General features: G+C 36.9%; 1 protein-coding gene across 1 annotated transcript; it reads left to right on the top strand.

Moving 5' to 3' along the window:
* Positions 1-18081: 18081 nt before the first annotated feature.
* Positions 18082-22093, top strand: LOC145097391 (mannose-6-phosphate isomerase 1-like). Its single transcript, XM_079034939.1, has 5 exons — positions 18082-18549; positions 19000-19167; positions 19315-19527; positions 20680-20946; positions 21452-22093. Exons 1-5 carry the CDS (start codon positions 18232-18234, stop codon positions 21860-21862), a joined length of 1377 nt encoding a protein of 458 aa, XP_078891065.1. The 5' UTR covers positions 18082-18231; the 3' UTR covers positions 21863-22093.
* Positions 22094-25121: the final 3028 nt, after the last annotated feature.

The raw sequence follows: 25121 nt of genomic DNA, 5'->3' as shown, positions 1-25121 counted from the left end.
TTCATATGAGTGAGTTATGCGCATTCTAAAAGTAGGATAGATTCCAAAAAAAAATGTTGAAACAGAAAATACATGGCATTGATATGCTGTCTTCTGAGGTCTATAACTGATTCAATATCTAACCAAAATATGTGTTTTTATTGTCTAAAATGAAGTACAAACACCAAATTACATGTTGGAAAAAAATTAAGTAATCCTAACCTCGTATGAATGAGTTATGCACATTTAAAAAAAATGGGACAAAATAAAAAAAAAACAAAAAAATGTTGAAACGAAAAATGCAGCATCGATATTCTTTCTTTCGGGGCATGTGTCTGATTCAATATGTAACCAAAACATATGTTTGTATAGTAAAAAATGAATTCCAAATTCCAAATTACATATTGGAAAAAAAATCAAATAATTTCGACTTCATATGAATGAGTTATGAACATTTTAGAAAACGGGAAAATTGTCAAACCGGTTGTAACGCCCGATTCATGGTATGTATTTTAATATTGAATTATTCATTTTTGCAAAGGGGCTCGACGAGTTGGAGGCCCCAAACTCGTCGAGTAGGGATGTGATTTTTGGACGCGAGACTTGAAGTCTACTCGGCGAGTCGAGAAGCCTCGACTCGACGAGTAAGGCCACCAAAGTGAAACCCTAATTTTCAAGGTTTGCACCCTATTTAAAGACCTTAACACCCCCATTGTGGCCTCCCTCATCGCCTCCCATAGTCTAGCAAACCCTAATTCGTGATCTTGAGATTTGTGAGTGTGTATGAGTGAAAAGGAGTGATTCTTTGGTGTTTTATTTAAGGAGTGGAAGCTAGAAGTGCTTGGTTGAAAGAAGGAGCTTTGGATCCAAAAGAACTTCATTTCCAGTTCATTTGATGTATAAAGTCTATACCTTGTCTATTTTTTTACAAGATCTCTTCATGGGATAGTTTAGGGCCATTCAGAGCATATTATGGAACCATTCATGGATGCAAGCATGTTTAGGAATAATAACTTCAGATCCAGAGTCTTTAAGGGACTCCATGGCATAAAGGTGCCAACTTTATGGCCATGGGAGTCCCATGCATCAAATGAGCAACTTTTAGGGCTTTTGAGCTAAATAATCCATGCATGCACGTAAAGTTAGAAACTTTACGTGATATATCGACCTTAGGGAACGAGATCAACGTTTTGGGTGCATTAAGCCTGACTAAAAATGACTGTATGGATTTGGACTATGGGGGACTCGACGAATTGTTCATACGACTCGATGAGTTGGGTTGTGGTCCCCTAACCTTTTTTGTTACTGAGTAAACTCGTTGAGTCTAGGAGATGACTCGGCGATTTGGACATGTTTTGGGCTTAAAGATTAAAGAACTCAACGAGTCCAAGGAGGAACTCGGCGAGTTATGAACAAAATGTCCCGGCTCTGTATGAAGGAGAACTCGGCGAGTTGTGGGTAAAAGGTCCCGACTATGTTGTGAGGATGAACTCGACGAGTTTATGAAAGAACTCGACGAGTAGGAGCAGGGCTTCAGGGTCTTATGGATTATGGAACTCGGCGAGTTGATGACCAACTCGGTGAGTTGAGTCAATCAGATGTTGACTTTGACCAAAGGTTCACCTTGACCAGGGTGTTGACCTTGACTTTGACTTTGACATGAGTTGAACCTTATAAGGGTTATGAGAATGGAAGAGTAATTAAAGGGGATTGTTATGTGTAGGAGTTTGAGAGGAGTTGATCCCAACACCGAGGACAGTTCAGCTACTACGTGACATTGAGGTGAGTTACCCTCCAGTAGGAATAGGTTGAAGGCACCAATGTCAGCCCACTAGTAGGTGATTATAGCTTAGATGATTGTCTAGTGATAATTGTCTGGTATGTCACTATCTGATATGCTTTATGTGCTAGTATGCTATGTTATTATATGGTAGTGGTAGGGGTGAAATATTCCTCGGTTACCGGTTGAAAGAGAACGAAGAGGAAGCCAACACCTAGATATGCTAGGTTGTATATGATTTATATGTTTTATGTGGTAGTAGTAGGGTGAAATAGTCCCAGGTTACCGGTTAAAATAGACCGAAGGGGAGACCGGCACCCAGATATGCTAGGCATTATATGATTATATGGTATGTGGTATGATGGGGATACTCACTAAGCTTTGTGCTTATGGTTTTCAGTTTTGGTTTCAGGTGCTTCTTCCTCGAAGGGAAAGGATTCGGCATGGCAGCAGCGTATGACACACACGATTTTCCGCACCAGAGATCTATGGAATTTATACTTTGATATGACCTTGTTATGACATGTTCTGACTATGGATACATGACTTCATATATTATTACAATGTGGTTTTCAGATAAAAACCGGGCTTCTCACGGGCAGAGCTTCGACTCGAAAACTCTTTTTCTCCGGATCTTCGTAGCTTCGATGTCGGGATGATACCGGGAGTTCGGGGGGGGGGGGGGGGGGGGGGGTTAAAAGATGGCTAGAGAGGGTATAGAGAGTGAGAGAATGAGAGAATTAGCAACCAAATTCGTCTGCCCTTCGGTTTCTATTTATAGGGTAGAAATCCTATATTCATGTCGTGAACCACTAGTTCACGTCGTGAGTTTGGTCATGCTCCGCTCATGGCGTTCGTCATCTGTCCACTTGCTCTGGAAGGTGTCAATCAGCCTGTTCACGTCGTGAACACCTTACTCACTATGTGAGTATTGACAGGTGTTGAAGTTTGTGCCCTAAACTTCATAAATTCATATCTTTCACATACGAGCTCCGTTTTCAACGTTCTTTATATCCACGCGTAGGTGAGATTATGCTCTACAACTTTCATTTAGACTCTGTTGGCTAATTTTGAGTTTATTTTTTATTATATTATTTTTAGTAGGCCGGGACAGTAAAACTCCGTTAAAAATTCATAAGTCCTTCATATGACGTCCGTTTTCGTCTGTATTTCTACCGTTGCACTACTAATGACGAGATCTTCGATTCTCGTTTAGATTGTTTCGGCTAGAAATCACTCGATCTCATATTCGAACTTTGGGTTGCATACCGCTAAGTTGAAACTTAGAAAAAAGCATAACTTCCTCATACGAAGTCAGATTTAGACGTTCTTTTTGTGCACGCTCTTGGTTTAACGTATTCTACGACTTTCGTTTAGATCACTAAGGCTAAATATCGCTCTATCGTAAATTCACTATTTACGTCACGCAGTGTCATACCGGTTCTGTCGCGAAACTTCGACAGGTCTTAACTTCTTCGTTATAACTCAGATTTCGGCATTCTTTATATATCCGAAATCCTTGTCACGACCACTACCTCTTTGAGTATAGATATTGGGCTTATCAAATATTTTATTTTAACACTCATATCTATTTTTGATTCATTTAAATCACAACAATTAAGCATGAAACACATAATACTCAACTAATACATTTTTATTATTTCAAAACGGTTTACAAAGGTTAACCTAGACTGTTACATCAACATTAATGCCTAGCCTAGAAACAAGGGAGTTACAATTCTCTCCCCCTTAGGATGATTCCATCCCCGGAATCACACATCAACAAACAAATGTGGATAGCGACTCATCATGTCACTCTCCATTTCCCATGTGAGATTTGGCCCATTCATATGTTTCCAACGAACAATCACTAATTCGACCATCTTGCGTCGCAACTTCTTAGTCTTACGGTCAACGATTGCCTTCGGTTCTTCAATTAACCTCTTGTTTTCATCAATCCTTAACTTAGAAATTGGAATTATGTCGGGAACTTCTCCCGTGAACTTCCTCAGATAACACACATGGAAAGTGCTATGAATACCATACAGTTCTTTTGGTAGTTCTAGCTTGTAAGCTTGGTTCCCAATCCTTTGAAGAACTTTAAACGGTCCAATAAATCTTGGACTTAACTTTCCCTTTTTACAAAATCTTATAAGTCCCTTCCATGGTGAGACTTTAAGCAAAACCGAATCCCCAACTTCAAATGTCCTCGGTCTTTGCTTTTTGTCAGCATAACTCTTTTGACGACCCTAAGCCGCTAACAGTCTCTCCCTAATTATTTTCAGCTTTTTAGCAGTCTGATGGACTATCTCGGGTCCCATAAACTTCTTTTCCCCAGCCTCAATCCAACAAGAAGGCGTACGACACTTCTATCCGTACAAAGCTTGATAAGGTGCCATATTAATGCTCGAGTGGAAACTATTATTGTAGGAAAATTCTACCAAAGGCAAATGTTCATCCCAGTTGCCTTGGAATTCCAGGGTACATGCTCTCAGCATATCTTCAAGTGTTTTTATCGTCCGTTTTCTCTGACCATCAGTCTGTGGATGGTAAGCTATACTCAAACACAACTTTGTACCCAATTCCTCTTGTAAACTTTTCCAAAACCTTGAGGTGAAACGGCTGTCATGATTTGATACAATCGTTAAGGGAACACCATGAAGCCTCACAATTTCCTTCACGTAAGAATTCGAAAGCTTATCCATAGACCATTTCTCATTGGCTGCTATGAAGTGCGCACTCTTAGTGAAGCGATCCACGACCACCCAAATCATGCCGTGACCGTTCTTTGTTCTGGGCAGTTTAGTGAAAAAATTCATAGCGATGTCTTCCCATTTACCCATAGGTACAGGTAAAGGTTCTAAACTCTCATATGGTTTCTAATGTTGTGCCTTAACTCTAGCTCATGTCACACACTCGGCCACATACTTTGCGATATCAAGCTTTATCGTCAGCCACCAGTAGTAGGGTTTTAGGTCCCTATACATTTTAGTGCTACCGAGATGAATCGGGTACATGGTTTTGTGAGCTTCTTCCATCAAAAGATTTGTTATTCATCCCGACTTAGGCACCCAAATTCAATCTTGGAATACCTTCAGTCTGTGACTGTTTATACCGAACACTAACTTTTTGCCCAAACGTTCTCCCTTTCGGTTATTCTTCTCAGAAGCGTCTTCTTAAGCTTTCTTTATACTCTCAACAATTGTCGAGATAACTTCTATTCTCAACGCTCTTGGCCATTTTCTTTCAAGATTGACTTTCCGACTGAGAGCATCAGCAACAACATTGGCTTTACCGGGGTGGTAAAGTATCTCACAGTCGTAGTCCTTAAGTAACTCTAGCCAGCGTATTTGCCTCATATTCAACTCTTTCTGATTAAAGAGATATTGGAGACTCTTATGATAAGTGAAAAGTTTGCACTTCGTGCCATAGAGGTAATGTCTCCATATCTTTAGAGCAAATACTACCGCTGCCAACTCTAGATCATGAGTGGGTAGTTCTTTTCATGCTCTTTCAGCTGTCGAGACGCATATGCTATCACCTTTTCTCTTTGGGTCAAAACACAACCCAACCCAACCCCAGACGCATCGCTATAGATAGAGAAGTCCTCAACTCCATCGGGTAGAGAAAGAATCGGTGCTTCACATAGCTTCTTCTTTAGCAACTCAAATGCTTCTTTGTGCTTATCACTCCAAGTATAAGTAGTTTCTTTGTGGGTCAAAGTTGTCAATGGAGTAGCGATCGAAGAAAAGCCTTGGATAAACCTTCGGTAATATCCTGCTAATCCCAGAAAGCTTCAGATCTCCATGGGACTTTTCGGTTGTTCCCACTTCATCACAGCTTCAATCTTTGCTGGATCAACCATTATCCCTTCTTGGTTGACCACGTGACCCAAGAATTAGACTTCTCGAATACAAAAATCACATTTGGCGAACTTGGCATACAGCTTCTCCTTCTTCAAGACTTCCAACAATTATCATAAGTGTCTGCCATGCTCCTCTTGGCTTTTCGAGTAAATCAGAATGTCATCTATGAACACTATCACAGATTTATCAAGGAACGGTTTACAAACCTTGTTCATTAAATCCATGAATGTTGCTGGAGCATTGGTTAGTCCGAACGACATAACCAAAAACTCGTGGTGTCCATATCGTGTTCTGAATGCAGTCTTCTCGATATCCTGCTCTCTCACCTTCAGCTGATGATATCCTGACCTTAGGTCGATCTTTGAAAAATATATTGAACCTTGTAGTTGATCGAACAGGTCATCAATCCTTGGCAATGGATATCTATTCTTTATCATTGCCTTATTCAGCTCTCTATAATCAATGCACATCCTCATACTCCTGTCCTTTTTCTTTACGAATAACACCAGAGCTCCCCAGGGTGATGAACAAGGTCTAATGAAACCTTTGTCCAATAACTCCTGAAGTTGCATCATCAGCTCTTTCATCTCCGTTGGTGCTAATTGATACGGTGCTTTTGCTATTGGCGTGGTTTCTGGTAACAAGTCTATTCTGAACTCCACCTGTCTATCAGGCAGTAATCCAAGAAGATCTTTGGGAAAGACTTCTGGATAATCACACACCACAGGAATGCTCTGCATCTCCTTTTTCTGCTTCTTTGCATCAATCACGAATGCCAAATATGATGTACATCCTTTGGCCAAACACTTTCTGGTTTTCATTAGAGAAATAATCCCAGAATTTACTCTGCGTTTGTCCCCATACACCATAAATGACTCATTCCCTAGCAGGTTTACTTTTACTATCTTCTTCTTGCACAATATTTCGGCATCATTGGCGCTAAGCCAATCCATTACCAGCACGATGTTGAAACCGTTTAGTTCAATAGGCAATAATTCCTCGTGGAACTTATTCCTATTCAAGTCAATAAAGATGTTTTTCATAAGATGGCTAATAGGTACAAACTTGCCACTTGCAACTTCGACTAATAAAGCATTATCTACTCTATCGACAGGCAAAGCTAGTTTTCTACCAAATTCATGCGAAATAAAGGAGTAGTTGGCTCCAAAATCAAATAAAATTTGGGCAGATAATTTATTTACGAGAAAGGTACCTGAAGCGACATCAGCTTCATCTTTCGCAGCTTCAAGTGTCATCTGAAAGGCTCTCGCCTTTGGTTTTGGTGGAATGTTGGGTTTTGTTGTCTCTTTCTTTTTCAGATAGTCTTTCAAAATGTGCCCTTCATCATTACATCCAAAGCACATCCTCTTGTTGGACGGAAACTCGTTGGCATATTGTCTAGTTTTTTCAAATTTGTAGCAGGTCACCTCCTCAGTACACTTCCCATAGTGCTTTTTCTTGCACTTTTCACACCATTTCACTTCGCCTCTTCCTCCTCCTCCTCTAAACTTCTTCGAATTAGACTTCGAAAATTTACTTTTCTTGTTGGAACCTGAAGTCCCTTCAAACTTTCTCTTTTCGCCAACTTCAACCTCCCTGGCAGTCCTCCCCTTGATCATCTCTTCAACAGACTTGGCAGCCCAAATAGCTGCCTCCATAGTAGGTGCCTATCGTACTGGCACATCGTACTCCCATGGAAGTCCTTTTGCGTACCGGTCAACTTTTGTCAGCTCGTCTGGGACGATGAGCAAAGCAAACTCCATTTTGTATATAAAGGCATTGGTGTATTCATCAACTGAGATGATGTCTTTCTTCAATCTCATAAATTTGTTCTCCAACTCCAGCAGATTTTGGGCAGAGCAGAACTTGCTCTTGAATTGCACCAAGAACTCTGCCCAAGTCAGTTGTAGTGGCTCATTAGGGCTTAGGGTCTTCCCCAGAGTGTTCTAACAACGAAAAGAGACACCTATGAACTGACGTACTGCGAACATGGTCTGCAACTTTCCTCTGCAACCACACGTCATGAAGGCTAGATCCATCTTCGAGATCCAATCCATGACTCTGATCGGATCTTCCTTTCCGGTGAAGGTCGATGGGTTGCAAGTCAGAAAATCTTTGTACTTGCATCCAATTCCATCATTTCCTCCATCTTGGTTATTTTTTCTAACTATCGGTGGGTTGGCTTGACCAACAATCCCACTGAAGTTACCTCCTTCTGACTGCCCTTCATTCAACTCGGGCTGTTCAATCGGCATTGAAAGTTCTTCACGAGTTTACTGAAGCAGATGTCTAGCTTCTTCCATTTGACGATCCAACATTGTTTGAATCATCACTTGTACACCAGCCATTGTCATTGGCTCAGGTGTTGTTACTACAACAGGTTCTTGCTCAATTACAGGTGGTTGATTCCTGTTTTCGTTCACGTTTCCAACTCCACTTCTAGTTCTTGCCATTCTTGATCTATACACCGAATAAGGTGAGTTTAGATCCTCATTCATGATAGATATTTAAATTATCCAACTCACTCCGAAACGTTTACATGCTAGGTCTAATACCATAATCCTACATTTAGAATCCTAAACACATAATGTTTCCAGATCCGGTTGGCAACAAACCGTAGATCCGAACAATTAACATAATACATGGCAACCATATAACATTTAGCACATAAAAGCATTTTAGGCATCTTTCCTAAAATATACTAGTGCTCGTGTCTAAAATACAACAGACACTCATCTCACAATCTTTACTTAGCATCCTAAGTTTAAGTCTAGAAATCCTACAAATTCCTAGTTCGCTTCAACTAATACTCTGATACCAGCTGTGACATCCTCAATTTCACGGCCAGAAAGACCAGTTTAATTTATGTTTTTAAAATAAAATCAGACTAATCCTTTGATTAAAAGAGTTGCCGAATTTGTTCCCAAAACAAAATATGATAAAAATTTATCAAAGCATTTCTTTAAAAAAATGTATTTTCATTATATAACAAAATATTGGGATGTCATGTTTCGATACAGACCAAAAGCATAAACGACATATTATAAACCTTGCAACAGTTATTTACAACTACTGGCCTATAAATCCAAAATATCTTGATAAGTCATCCAACGACTACTTGTAATACAAAGAAAAACTGAGTGGGTCAGGCTTGGGAGCCTGGTGAGCATATAGCGATTTCAACCCACAATAAATAATTATATTAATTTCATCAATCAACAATAACCCAATTACTGATTCCCGTTATCCTCACTTTACGTCCCTAAACAACAATCACAATGGACCTAGTTTAAGGAATTTTCATCGGGGCGACAACACATGCTTCGGGGGTTCCTCAACAATATATGTCAAACAAGGCAACCATGTGGGGGATGGAGTACAACAATTGAGCACCCAAGTCCAATAACACCTACAGGTGGCGAGCCTGCCATCGTTCCACCAGACTGTCTAGAAGAGTCTGTGGTCGTCATCTAAACTTTGTTAGATGACTGAATCAGCAACAACATCGAGGCTTCTCATCATTTTATTTAATGACACATCCACTATCTACCCATGTTTCACCCAACATAATTATAGATAGAAAATACATATACAGCTTAAAACCAGTATAAAACATTCATTCAACACTTATCTCAAATAAACAAATAATATATAAACACATAACACGTATTTTATAGAGAATACTTTGTATTTATGTGTTAGAAGAAAATGAACGTATACTCACACAAAACATATATTTAATACATTCAAACAATACTTATATTAAAATTGTGTTTATGAAAGGGACTATGCACTAACTTGATAAGACGATGCTCGGACAGCAGTACGACTCTTAAAGTAATATTCTTCGATGAAACCGGGATGTTTTCTCCAAAAACCGGGCTTCTCGCGGGCAGAGCTTCAGCTCGAAAACTCTTTTTCTCGGGACTCGCTTCGGGTTTCGAGATGATACCGGGACTTCGGGGGGGGGGGGGGGGGGTTAAAAGATGGCTAGAGAGGGTATAGAGAGTGAGAGAATGAGAGAATTAGCAACCAAATTCGGTTGCCCTTCGGTTTCTATTTATAGGGTGGAAATCCTATATTCACGTCGTGAGTTTGGTCATGCTCTGCTCATGACGTTCGTCATCTGTCCCTTTGCTCTGGAAGGTGTCAATCAGCCTATTCACGTCGTGAACACCTTACTCACGACGTGAGTACTGACAAGTGTTGAAGTTTGTACCCCAAACTTCATAAATTCATATATTTCACATACGGGCTCCGTTCTCGACGTTCTTTATATCCACGCGTAGGTGAGATTATGCTCTACAACTTTCATTTAGACTATGTCGGCTAATTTTGACTTTATTTTTATTATATTATTTTTAGTAGGTCGGGACAGGAAAACTCCGTTAAAAATTTATAGCTTCTTTATCTGACGTCCGTTTTCGTCTGTCTTTCTACCGTTGCACTACTATCGACGAGATCTCTGATTCTCGTTTAGATTGTTTCGGTTAGAAATCACTCGATCTCATATTCGAACTTTGGGCTGCATACCGTTAAGTCGAAACTCAGAAAAATCATAACTTCCTCATATGAAGTCAGATTTAGACGTTCTTTTTGTGCACGCTCTCGGTTTAACGTATTCTATGACTTTCGTTTAGATCACTAAGGCTAAATATCGCTCTATCGTAAATTCACTATTTACGTCACGCGGTGTCATACTGGTTCTGTCGCGAAACTTCAACAGATCTTAACTTCTTCGTTATAACTCGGATTTTGGCATTCTTTATATATCCGAAATCCTTCTCATGACCACTACCTCTTTGAGTATAGATATTGGGCTTATCTAATATTTTATTTTAACACTCATATCTATTTTTGATTCATTTAAATCACAACAATTAAGCATGAAACACATAATACTCAAATAATACATTTTTATTATTTCAAAACAGTTTACAAAGGTTAACCTAGACTGTTACATCAACATTAATGTCTAGCCTAGAAACACGGGCGTTACACGTTACACCGGTTCCGGTTTTCATAAAAATGGAGAACCGGTAACCGGACCTTGTTACCAGTTCCAGTTCCAGTTGTGACGGTCCTAATGCTCATCCCTAATCTCAACAAAAGCTTTATTAGGATCAAATGGAAATTGATTTAATGAAGGCCAAGAGTGTAGTCATTCTCTACATAATACTAACACCAATTTATATGTAATTTATTATCTCAATGGTGTAAACTCGGAATCTTACTTGGATCTAGGGGTTTGATACCTAAATCTTCATCGAAAGGATGATACAAACTCTAAAATGCAAAATGAAATGTTAGGAATTGATCCAATGTTTGATTACACCCTAAACAAAAAATAATACTCCATGATTGAGTTCAAATCTCCGATTTTGTGGGCAATACAAACCTTAATTCTAACACCAATGAAGAAAGGGAAGAACCAATGAAGAGAAATACATTTCCAAGCTTGTACTTCTACAATCTCACCACTTTACTTTCAATTCTTCCAAAACTCTTCTCAGTTTCACTAAGGTAGTGTTTGTTTTTTGTCTGCAGATCTGCGTGGCCTCTTTGTCTGCGCCGCGCAGACCACGCGCAGACGTTAGCCTTCGCAGACTGTTTGTTTTTTTGAAGACTGTAGACCTAAAAATGTATGCGCGCCATCTTCTTGGCGCAGAAGTGGACCAGAGTCTTCTAACATCTTCAGACATCTTCTAGCTTAAAAAAACATATGTATCTTTATTTTTTTTGAAGTTTTTTTTTTAATTTATATTTTTTCCAACTTTTTTAATGATAAACAAATTGAAAAAAAATTACAAAACCTAAAAAAACGTTCGACGATACAAACATGATATTTTTAACAAATTTATAAATAAAAATTTATTACAATAATAGTCGTAGTTGTTTATATAAATATGAAAAAAAATCATAATATATTCTTATATTTTTTTGCCAAATTTTGTAAAACATTATTTAATACAGTATCGTAAATTTCTCGAGAAAATATTTATGGTACGTTTTTAATGGATTTAATTGAAAAATCAAAGTTTATTTCCATCCATTTATGTATCAAATTCTTTGATCACTAATTATAATGTTTAGTTATAACTTTGCAACCAAAGTTGTTGGTTTTTATCAAGTTTTTATCAAATATATACGTTAATTCATATCATTTTTATTTTTATTTTTTATACAATAATACATAAAAGTTGATCTAGATTCCTTAATTATTTATAACAAAGTCATAAAAATATAAAACAATCATTTTGAAATTTATTTAGATTTTAGTTTATTTTTGTCACACCCCAAAACCGGAACGGCGGAAACGTTCTGGGGTGGATGACGTCATGTCAAGTATCACAACACATGCATTATAGTAATCAAAGTACAACAAAACATTGCATTAATAGTAATAATTTTACATGGTTACATTACAAAACCCCAAAGTAATACAAGTAATAGAATAGATACAACATAATACTAAGCTATCTTCATCAACAGCTCCGAGATGTACCTGTCTAATGCTAACCTGAGAATACAAGTTATTTGAAAAGCGAGTATCAGCATTTTTACAAATGCTGGTGAGTTCATAAGTATTTAGTGACATTTCATTCAAATAACTTTATAAAGTAATAGTTTAAGTGTTTACAGTGTATTAGAGTTCTTTCCAGAAAATCTTATATTTTCTTTAATCAGAGCAGCCTTCTACCAAGACTGGTCAGTGTTATGTGATAAAAAGTGGTTTTCCCTTAATTGCTATCATTATCAAAATACTGAATTTGATTATTAAAGAAATCAAAAGACAACAGGGAAATAACATATGCCTCAGCAGTGAGGACTGCTGGCTAAGGCAAAGGAATCATAGACTCCAGGAGAGTATCGAACGAACGACACGCCTGGTTCAGTCTAACAAATAGAGACACAAACCCCAGAAGGTACCAAATGAAAGGTACAGCTGGTAAGGTCCAAAACAGTGAAAGACAGACCCCAGACAGTATCAAATGAAAGATACGTTTTGTAAGGTCAAAAACAGTGAAAGACAGACCCCAGACAGTATCAAATGAAAGATACGTCTTGTAAGGTCAAAACAGAGATAACAGACCCTAGACAGTATCAAATGAAAGATACGTCTTGTAAGGTCAAAACAGAGATAACAGACCCCAGACAGTATCAAATGAAAGATACGTCTTGTAAGGTCAAAACAGTGAAAGACAGACCCCAGACAGTATCAAATGAAAGATACGTCTTGTAAGGTCAAAACAGAGATAACAGACCCCAGACAGTATCAAATGAAAGATATGTCTTGTAAGGTCAAAACAGTGTGACTCTGAACATGAGTTACCAGCATACAGTGTAAATTGCCGGAGAAATACCGTTACCTTAAAGCCAATGAATTATAAGGTAACCCGGGATACTCGTAACCATACTGACTAGAGTACCAGACGCCCTACAAGCGTCTAAAATGTGACATTTGTCACCCGTTGGCTTGGTAGGCCGGGACTGTAGCTAGCAGTCTGGGTGCGGGGTTGTCAATCCCGTATAGATCTATACACACAATGTCCGCTCTCCCTACAAGAGACTCTGGTTACCAACTAGACGACGGAGAAGGCCGTGTCCTGAAGATGCATCCCAAATAGTGGGTAGAGACTTCTAACTAGTGGGTTTCTAATGTAAGTGTTGAACTAGAAGTAGAGACTCTTAATTGAATTGACTGAAGTAAACCCGTATGTCTATGCTTGTGTACATAATATAAGTAATGAATCAAACGACCTTCGGATGGACATTCGATCCCACCAAACCACATCTCAACGAAGAAAAGGAAATAGGGCGGACAAGCCTTCCTAAGTCCTTCAATCATTATTTATATGCATCTATACAAGCACATACATACATCTAACTACGACTGAGTGTGTATCAAGTAGAAGTGATTCTTGTGAAGTAGGAGTGTCTAATAAGTGAAGTAGGAGCGGTCGCAAGTGAAGTAGGAGTGTCGAACAAGTGAAGTAGAAGCGGTCGCAAGTGAAGTATGAGTGTCGAATAAGTATAAGCGTATCACGAAGTAGAGACGACAATAAGTGAAGTAAGAGCGTCTATCGGTATAAGCGACTACAAGTATAAGTGAAAGCGTTACTAAGTAGGAGTATAAAATAAGTATAAGCGAAGCAACAGTATCTAATAAGTAAAAGTATACGTCGTGAAAGAGAAACTTTGATGAAAAACCTTTATATTCAGAGAAAATCACAATTTGTATTCTTTTGTAAAAACGTGTTTGAAAACCTTTGGAAATCTTTCATAAATCAGTTTAGAATGAATTTAGACAAAACAGTATAAGTAAGAGTTTTGAAACGAATGAAAACCTTTTAGAAAATCATTATAGTGTCCTACTCGGTAAAACAGTATAAAGTATGGTAAAATCTTGTGCATGCGGGTTACCAGTCACATGTGATTGATATGATAACCGGCATGTTTAACTTGTATTCCCCCCTATAAAACATGTAAAAACATTTAAAAGGTTCATTCAGGGGTATGAACTCACCTGGTGTAAGTAGGTCCGACGAAGGTGTCGTGTGGGCGTTCGGTGTCACGCAAGGACTTGAACACACACAATGACCTAATTAACATATGATAACATATGTTCACATACAATTAGTATATTTAATACTAATTAAACAAATATACGCACTCGCAGGAGCGGAAAACACTTTGGTTAAGTGTTTGGGTGTCCCGGGTAGCGTTTAAGGGTGTGTATGACCTAGGAACGGAGTTTACTCTCCGAGAGTAAACCCTTAATACTTCTTTTACGGCCCAGGGACTACTCACCATGAGTTTACGGCCGTAAACTCACGGTGAGGGTATCTAGTGTGCTAAAGTGTCTCATATCCATGGTAGATTTATGCTAGGCTCAAATATCAATTGTGTAAATGGGTTTAAGGCATGAAATGGCCCCTTTGAGGAGTTTACGGCCATAAGCAAGGGAGCTTACGGCCGTAAGCTCCTATACATACCTTCTTTTGGTGTTTTTAAAGGCTTAAGTGGTAGAGGGTAATTTCCTAAGCATTTTGGTAATAGTCTAAGGCCATTTGGGGGACAAGATTAATGTTTTGGGGATGTTTAAGGGTGTTTACGCCCCTAGTATATGTCTGGGCCGTAAACTCCTTTTGACCCTTCATTTTGTTGTGTTTAATTGGTCCAAACCCCAAATACTAAGTCCCTAAATTGTGTATGAAGCCTAAGGGTGTTTTAGGAGTGAGTTAGGGGCACTTTTGCATGTTTGTGAGGTGTTTACGGCCTTGACAAAAGCCTGGGCCGTAAACACCATTTTACACCCCCAATCTTTTATGTTTAAGTGATCTAAACCCAAGAGGATAAGCCCTTAATTCATGTGTTAAGCCCTAGGGTGATTTGGGAGTGTTTTTGGGGCATTTTGATAAGGTTTAGAGGTGTTTACGGCCTAAGCATGTGCTTGGGCCGTAAACTCTCTTTTATGCCTCATTTTGATTGTTTTAAATGAGCAAACACTTCTAGGCTAAATCCCCTAATAGTTTCTAAGCTTAAGGATGAGTTTTAAGGCATGTTTGGCACCATATTAGGGGTTTACGGCCCTAGAGTGTTCCGGGGCCGTAAACCCCTTATTCCATGCCTTCTTGGACGATTTTTGGGCTATAAACACAAATCATAATGTTTAGAATAAGCTAGGGTAAGTGGACTTACGATTTGGAAGCGTTTGGTTGCGGATTTGGGGCGAAAACGGGTCTAGAGAGAGAGTATAGAGAGAGAGGGTGGAAAAGCTCCAAATGGAGTTTACTCCCCTTTATATATGGGTGGGAGTTGGAGCTCAGTGGAATTCTACCCAATACTGTCGTTAAACGGGGCTTTTGGTCGCACCCGATTTAGGGATTGTAACAATAAAACTTAACATTTTCCAAATAAATGGAAATTGGTGTTATGTGTTTTTATTTCTTTTTATCACGACTTAACGGCATATTAAATGTAAACAAATGGAATGTTTATTAAATTTGACGACCTCAATTAACGGAACTTTATAAACTAGAATATTCCGTTAACGGTAACGGAGAAATGTAACGGAACAACTTGGGTTGTCACAATTTTAGTAGACCGCAGATGTTAAAAAACAAACACTCTTTTTTTTCAGACTGCAGACGTTTGGTTCACCTCTTCTACTACAGAGGTCTACAGATACGATCATCATACTACAAACATTCTTTAAAAAAAAAAAAAAAACAGCACCTAATTCTTCATCAAAATCGCCATATGTTACTCTTTTCCTCTATAGAATTGTATTCTTTACTCAAATCGAGGAATATACCACCTAACTAGCGACAACGTTGCTCAATTGCCACAATTAGTCCTTTAAGTGTATATTTTTCTCAAATGGGCACCAATAATTACTATATATTAATATGACTTATTTAATTTCACACTTAAGCCCTAATTTCTAGCTATTTTAACATTTGGGCAAATTATGATACATTCCTCACTTCTAAGTTAAAAAATATGAAAGTTTTAGTCTGTTAACTATACTCCTTTACAACTACGGTCTAAATAACTTATTTTATTTTAAGTCTCAACATTTATATTTTAAACCTTCATTAAATTTATTTTAATAACTATTTATTAATTAAGTTATTATTTATTCAATTTTAATTATTTTTAATTTAATTTATTTCCAAAATTTTAATTTCTTATCAAAAGGGTTAAACTCCTAGGTCTAGTTTAGATGCTACATCTAGTTTCAGAAGCAACCTCATCCACCTACACATTGAAATAACCGAGTGAGAATAAATTTTGTATCACCCATGAAAATTCCTTATACAACAAATGAGGCGATTCATGCTCTCTCACTTGAAAGGCATCCCATTCACCATGAATAACTGTGATAAAGTTCACTAACATAACTTTTTCTTTAGTCAAATAACATCATCTTCATTTCTGAATAAGCGCTTGGTTAAAATCCTTCAAGCTCCCAATGTCATGGCCACCCTTTTCTTTAGAAGCATGGATCAAATTCCACTTAACAAAAGGGATTTTCCGATTAAACTCATCTCCATCTTAGAAAAATCTATCTTGTAAAGATCCCAATAAATTATTAATATCGTCTGACACAAAACTAAAGACATAATAAATAGCAAGAGGACAAAAACTAATTTTAGAATAATTAATCTACCACTAATAGAAAACATTTTCACTTTCTATTTACACAATTTATTCTAAAATCTATCAATAACAACTTGCAAACTTTGCAACCTCTCCATATTGTTTCCAATCAGAATACCAAGATACACAAATTCTTATGCTTGACACCCTGTGAAAATTTCAAACTCCTCCACGCCATCAACCTAAAAACCAATGCCATATGAATTAGATATATCTAAGTTCCATTTCAAGCTAGAAACCAAGTATCTCAACATACTAATAATGTTTGAGATGTCATCACAAGACCATTCCCCAACAAGTAACGCATCATCAACATAACATATGAGAAAAAAATGAATTACTAGAACCAACCTCAACGCCTTTAAACATGTAAGCAACTGTAACATCGTCCACTGCCACATATAAACCTTCTATAGCCATGATGAATATTAACGAAGATAATGATAAAATAACCCTATATAATGTGTATATAATATGTCTTAACCATTTCTAATCATGCTCAAATAACTCTTATTTCATTCATATGCTTATACTCAAAGGTCTTAACATCTCATAGATTCAAGGATGCATACACGAAGACATAAATTAAGTCTTAACTCATTAATGGGGATAACTATTAGATATGGAGGATTATAAATAGAATTACCCTATATATATATATATATATATATATATATATATATATATATTATTTTCACTAAATAAAAACATTCAAAAAGTTCTTTTATGTCCGAACTGAATGGTCTAATATCATATATTTTTTTTAATAAAATATCATATTTAAGTTATTTTATTGTATCTACTTCTTATTAACCATGTTTTTTTTTTTGTTTTTTTTATTAACCATGTTTTAAATTTTTTTTTGCAATTGATTTGAGAAAAGATGCATCATTTTCTCAAAATTTCAAAAATATTCATCGAAGCTCGGAGTTTTTCTTAATTTTTGGAATAATTTTCTTTTATTTGGAATCTAGAATCCAGAATGACATTCTGCAATGTATTATTTTGTTGGATTTTTTTATTGGTATGAAATAATAAATTCTAGACAAAATAATTAGTTTCCTAAAATACATAAAAACTTGGTAAGTTTTATTAAGAACCATGTTAATAATTGTTAGTTTAGTGAATAAATACATTTTTTTAATCATTAGAAAGAGATAGATTGGAAACTCAACCCATTGTAACCAAACTTGTACCCTTAATTTCATGGGGTGGTTTTAGAAATTTGGTAAACCAGAAGGGTAATTCAAGCAACTTCTTGCGTTATTCAGGGGATCTCCCCTTAAAGTTGGAAGGACCTCCGATGTAAGGCGTCGGTGGTCTTCGGAGATTCGAAGTCGCTGTCCCCAGCGCGATCGCCATTGCGACCGCCATCGCCGTAGTCTATACCATTCTCATGCCAGTAGTGTATGTAGTGTTTCCTTATATCTCTCTCGTATAATGGTGATGGAGATAAATAGGAAATATGACGGAGATCTTGTAAGGCTGAAATGCGCGGTTCAAAACTACGATTGGGGTCGAACTGGACACGAATCACTTGTTGCGAGGCTGTTATTGAGAAATTCTATTGATGAAATCGAAGAACGCAAACATTACGCTGAGTTTTGGATGGGAACTCATGCCTCCGGACCATCGTTTCTAGTCGACGATAAGGGGATCGGGAATGTGAGTTTGAAGTCTTGGATTTCGAAGAATCCTGAGGTTTTAGGTGATACTGTTGTTGATAAGTGGGGAGTTGATCTTCCCTTCATGTTCAAGGTGATTGCCAATTCCTCCTTTATGGTCTGTTTATGTTTGAATCTGCCGTTTTTGATAAGTGGGTAGTTGATCTTCCTTAAGCAGATTTCTTTTCAATTGTAATCAAGAAGGTAACAGGAAATTATTGAGGTATTTCTTTACGTTTTTAGGTATGATTACCTACAATCACTACAATCAATTAGTATTGATTTCATTTAAAGTTGCTAAAGATCCAAAATTAGGTTTAGTGGAACACTTGCAATTACATCATCATCATATTTGGTACTTCCGCTTGATTTTATTTTACCTTGCTCTGTAAATTCAGTCAACTACAATCAGAGTGTAAAGTTATAACATTTTCAACTGTGAAGAGCTATGATCATATATGAGTACTAAATTTGTACACTTTGATACTGTATTATACTCTTTATACCATATATTTGCAGCTAATAGACACAAACTTTGCTTCAGGTTCTTTCAGTTGCGAGGGCATTGTCAATACAGGCTCATCCTGACAAAGAATTGGCAGGTTTCCTTCGTATGTTGAAGCCAAATGTGTATAAAGATGCAAACCACAAGCCTGAAATGGTTTTGGCATTAACAGAGTTTGAGGCCTTATGTGGGTTCATTACTTTTGAGGTAAAAATAATCTCTTTTATAACCTCATTCCAGTGTTCATTTTCTCCTTTATTTGTGTCACTGAGTGCATGATAACTTGACTAGGTCAAAATCTTTAAACGTTAAATGATATGATACAACTTACTCACAGAGACTTGTGATTTATAGGAGCTTGAACTTGTGCTTGAAAATGTTCCTGAGATCAAGGAAGTGGTTGGTGTTGCATATGCATACCAAGTTTTACCTCTCAATGAGCAAGATAAGGGGGCAAAAGAAATGCAATTTATTCAGTCAATATTCATTAAACTCATGTCATCTGAAAGTGATGTCATTTCTGCAGTAGTTTCCAAATTAATCACTCGGCTAAACATGGAAAAAAAGGTACTTCAAAGTTAAAATCCATTCTGTTTATTGCTATTGGCGTAATGCTTATTTTTATTTAAGCTATGTTTGGCATACTAGCTGAAAAGCTAGCTGCTGGATGAAAAACTAGCTGCCAGTTGAAAAACTAGCTGCAAGCTTATAATTTGGTAAAAACTAACTTATAAGCTAGTTGAAATATATAAAATGACATAAAGGGGTATTTAGGATAATACGTTTTCTATAATTAATTAAGGGTATATTTGAAATATTTTAAAAAAGCTCTTGAAAAAATAGTCTAAGGCTAGTTGTTTGCTGAAAAACTAGCTGCTAATTTATAAGCTAGCTGACAAAATAACATTTGGTAAAAATAGCTGATAAGCTAGCTGGAAGATATAAAATGACATAAAGGACATTAGAAGAATATGTTTATTTATAATTAATTGTGTAAATTCGGAAGATTTTAAAAAAACTCTTGAAAAGCTAGTCTAAGGCTGTGTTTGGCGCTCCACATGTAGCTGATAAGCTATTTATTTTTTGAGCTTTTTTAAGTTGTCATGTTTGGCAAGCCAAAAAGTAGCTTATAAGCTAACTTATAGACTAGCTTTTTAAGAGTTTAAATTTTTTTTTTTTTCCAAATATATCTCTTAATTAGTTATTGAAGCGCATTATTTTAAATGTCCTTTTAAGTCATTTTATATTTTTCAGCTAGCTTATCAACTATTTTTACCAAATGACATTTTTTATCCGCTAGCTTTTCAGCTATCAGCTAGCGTTTTATTAACAGCTAGCGTTTTATTTAACAGCTAACTTTTTAGCTAACTACTAGCTTTTCAGCTAGTACGCCAAACATAGCCTAAATAACTTTAAAAAAACTAGCTTATCAGCTAATTTTTGGCTTGCCAAACACGAAAATTTAAAAAAGCTTGAAAAATAAGTTAGCTGTGGCCCGCCAAATACAGTCTAAGTAGCTTTAAAACCAAAAAAAAAAACTAACTTATAAGCTTGCCAAAATGACAACATAAAAAAGCTCGAAAAATAAGCTAAAGCTTATTCGCGCCAAACACAACCTTATATATCTTTTTCTTGTTTATTCATTAACTTCTACTATTCATAATAACTAATTCCATCACATTATACTAATAAGTTGTAATTCTTTTGATTATCGAATAGACAAGGCAGTTAACTAGCAAGGAATCCCTAGCATTGAAGCTTGAAGAACAACACCCAAGTGACATTGGTGTCATAGCATCTTTTCTCTTCAATCACGTTAAATTGAAACCCGGTGAAGCTTTATACATAGCATCAAATGAACCCCATGCCTATTTAAGTGGTGATTGTGTCGAGTGCATGGCAAATTCAGATAATGTTGTGCGTGCTGGCCTTACTCCAAAGAATCGTGATGTAAAAATCCTTTGTGCAATGCTTACTTATAAACAAGTGAGTCTACATTCTACAATATAACAAAACCTTTCATATTCTTTAAAGAGTAAATTAACGGAATGGTCCCTATGGTTTGGGGTAATTTGCACGATTGGTCCTTAACTTACTTTTTTAACTCGGAAGGTCCCTACGGTTTTTTATTGTTACACGCCTGGTCCCTACTGTTTGTTTTTGTTACACACTTGGTCCTTGCCTTACCTAAAAAGACCGTTATTTAAATATGGAAAAATGGTGGGGGTATATAAGGTAAGATAAGGACATGGGGTTGAGGGTGTGTTTGTTTAAATAAATTAAAAAGTCAAGGAAAAAATAGTCTTTTTAGGTAAGACAGAGACCAAGCATGTAACAAAAACAAACATTAGGGACCTTCCGAGTTAAAAAAATAAATTAGGGACCAAACATGCAAATTACTCTAAACCATAGGGACCATTCGTGTAATTTACTCTTCTTTAAATGATAATTATTTGGTTTTTATATATTTTTTGGTTTCCTTATAATATAGGGGTCACCACAAATCTTGAAGGGGGTCCCACTGAATGCATACACCACAAGATACAACCCTCCATTTGAGGAATTCGAGGTGGAACGTTGCACACTCAACCAAGGAGCATCTGTCGTTTTTCCACCTGTCCCGGGCCCATCTATTTTCTTAATTCATTCAGGACAAGGATCAATGTACACCTCAGCGTCCATGTCATCATCACCTTCGTCCTTGCTGTCACCCTCATCATCATTATCCCCGTCATCATCAGCGTCATCACCATCTTCCACGTCATCGTGTGAGGACATGGTTTGTGGGGGAGATGTGTTTTTTGCTCCTGCGAACACTGAGGTTCATGTGAGTACAGAATCTGAGTTGCATCTGTATAGAGCGGGAGTTAACCACTTGATGTTTTCAAAATTATCGACATGACATTCAGGAGTTGCTGTGTACATGTGTGTATTGTTTGTTGTTTTTGTAATTTTTTTTTATAGTGAAAGTGATATATAGTTGTCAAAAAATGAAAAGATTAGTGTATAAGATCTAGTCATATTCGTTATTTTATTAATGTTTGTTATTGTATTGTTTAATAAACTTGTAAGGACAATTAGTGTATGTATGGATTTTTTTTTGTGATTAGTCATGTGGAAGAGTGGGAAGTCATACTCGTTGGCATGTAGTTGACAGGCGTTTATTACTGGGATTTTAAACAATGTCATAAGGTGTTGTTAAATGAACCCAATATAGTGGTTTTATGTGTGTTGAACCCCACATCATGCTAAGCACTTGTAAATGTATCTATCCATATTCGAATTTCACAAATTAATAGAATAGATGTGCAAGAAAACCAAAAATCGAAACCCAAATATTTTTGGAAAACATGTTCTTCATTAGCCCAATGTTGCATTATTGTTAGCCTAAAAATGTCGTCTTATTTCATTTTTATTTGTAAGTATGCCTTCGCTTAATGAGAGTCTAATGTTGCATTATTGTTAGCCTAAAAATGTCAGGTCTTATTTCATTGTTATTTGTAAGTATGCCTTTGCTTAATGAGAGTCTTGATTATGGAAAAAAAATACCATGTCTAATATGTTTATCATATAATTGATCTTTTCCTTCTTCATTGATTGATTGATTGATCCTTGACTACCCTAATCATTGATATCCTCATTTCCTAGCCGAGTCAGTGAGGTATGTATGTCACGTCATGACTCATGAGGAGGTTAGTGCAACTGCGCATCACCTTTGGGCTCACGACATGAGCACTATGGCGCATGACATGAGCAGCCTGAGAGGAAACCTAAATTTTGGGGGTTTTATCCCGTATTTAAAGGAACTGAAGGCTAGGTTAGCCCACTCTCAGCCTCCATCACCTCCTTGCACTCCCTTTTGAAACCGTAGCATCCATATTTGATGTTATGCTTAATCTTTCATATTCAAGATGATGTAGTGGTTTAAATCCATAAAGTTGCCAACTTTATGGATCTCTAGTGTCCCTTGAGTAGTATAGATGCTAGATCTGGAATATGGTTGAGTTTTAAGAATCTTGCATGAGATTTGGTGTCATTTCCTCTTTTGTGCCCTAGTTAGTGTGTGGGATATGCATGTCCCAAAAGCCATGATTTTTTTTGATGTTCTCGAGTAAATAAGACACTATGGAGGACTTGGTTGCTTGGCCAAAAGGGATTAAGAGTTTCATTAAGAACTTCTGATCAAAACGTTCTCACTACGTGAGTACATGGGTGTCACAACGTGAGGATGGTATTCCTCTACTGTTTTAACTTATTAGGTCACGACGTGACCATTAGAGGTCATGCCATGACTAGTGGATTGTGAGACTTTCGAGTGTGGATTGATTTTGATTTTGACTTTGACCAGGGTTTGACCCAGTTTGATCTAAGGGTATTTTGGGTATTTTGAGTTGTATTTGAGATTGTTCACTATTTGATGACTATGTGACCGGTAGAGTTGATATTCGGAGCAGTGTCGTGTTCAGTGATCTTTTTAGACTGAGAGGTGAGTTTTCCTCACTATACTTGTGGGTCGAAGGCACCAAGGCCGACCCACTGGATTTGATACCCTAGGAATATTGATTAATGTTATGATGAATATGTAGCAGATATGTATGCTTATCTGATGACTGTTGATACGCATTAAACTGATAGATCTGTATGATTACCTGTAATTACTGGCTATATGATTAACTGTCTGCTGAAAATGTTTGTTATCTGTTATATGTCGACATGGTATGTTTGGGGATGAGATTGTACAGCTTTGTGTTGTCAGCCAATAGACTAGGGCAATCCAACCGGGAGGTTATAGGCCATGGCAATCCAACCGCGAGGTTGTAGGACAGGGCAATCCAATCGAGACATTGTGGACCCAGTACGTTATATCCAGGGAAATCCAACTAGGAGGTTGTGGGCTAGAGTAATCCAATTGGGAGGTTGTGGACCCAGTACGTTGTATGCAAGGCAATCTAACCAAGAGGTTGTGGCCTAGGGTAAGCCAACCGGGAGGTTGTGGACCCACCATGCAGAATTATGTATGTTATATGTTTATGTGGTGGTACTTTGGGGGAACTCACTAAGCTTTGGCTTACGTTTTCAGGTACTTCGGATGACCGGGGAAAGGTGAAGGCATGATCGTGCACATCTTCCTGTTTTTATGATATTGGATTGTGGGATACTATAAATATAATTATACTTTTGAAACAATAGGTTATTTCGTAAACACTTTATGGTTGATAGGTTGCTTTTGAGAAATTTAAATTTCTATCATTTTTGGGATATTATAGTACAAATCTCCTACTGCTTCCTAATAGCAACCCTAGCATTCGTCTGCACAATAATTATAAGGTCAAACCTTATAATCTAATGAGTCAAATTTCTAGCTGATTAGTTTATCAACGACATCAGGCGCTGATCAAGCTTAAACACAGTCTGATATGTTTCTTGGTCGTTAAGTGTATTGATATGTTATCTTTGTGATATGATCTCTTTTGTATATTACATATATCTTTTATATTCGGTGGATATCTTATTATTCAAATCCCTGATATATATATATATATATATATATATATATATATATATATATATATATATATATATATATATATATATATATATATATATATGGATTTGAATCTAGAATAGTCTCATACCTAGTTTATAAGTTACACGAGGTATCAATGTAATTAACACTTGGTGCATTCTCTCTATGTTGAGATATCTTAATCAAAATAGGTTTTTGATTAACTTTGATATTTGTTCTTTGCATTTCTTGATATTAACTGTTCTATTACGATCCTTCAATTTGTATTAGAGCGGGTACTCCTACAAGCAATTTCGAAACCATCTTCTTCTTAATCTAAACTCTTTTCTAGTACCACTTTCGAAAAGAAAATCCCTTTATTCAATGAGAAAAACTTCGCTATGTGGAAAACCAAAGCCATTGTTGTTCTTGAAACCATGGATCACAATATGATGGACATCATCGGTAATGGTCCACATATTCCCACCTTTGATGAAACAAAAGATAGTGTTAAAAGTGGTGTTATTAAGAAGACCCCTAAACATTTGTTAGTTAAGAAAACAAGCGATTATACAATCTTGATGTTCGTACTCGCACTGCAATAGGCAATTTTCTTCCATATAATATCTACCACCTCGTCCAGAACCACATCTCT

This window comes from Lactuca serriola, chromosome 4, assembly GCF_051521515.1.
Source record: "Lactuca serriola cultivar US96UC23 chromosome 4, Lser_US96UC23_V15, whole genome shotgun sequence".
Lineage (NCBI taxonomy): Eukaryota > Viridiplantae > Streptophyta > Magnoliopsida > Asterales > Asteraceae > Lactuca > Lactuca serriola.
The sequence above is the reverse complement of the archived record's forward strand: the minus strand, read 5'-3'. Positions and strand labels throughout refer to the sequence as shown.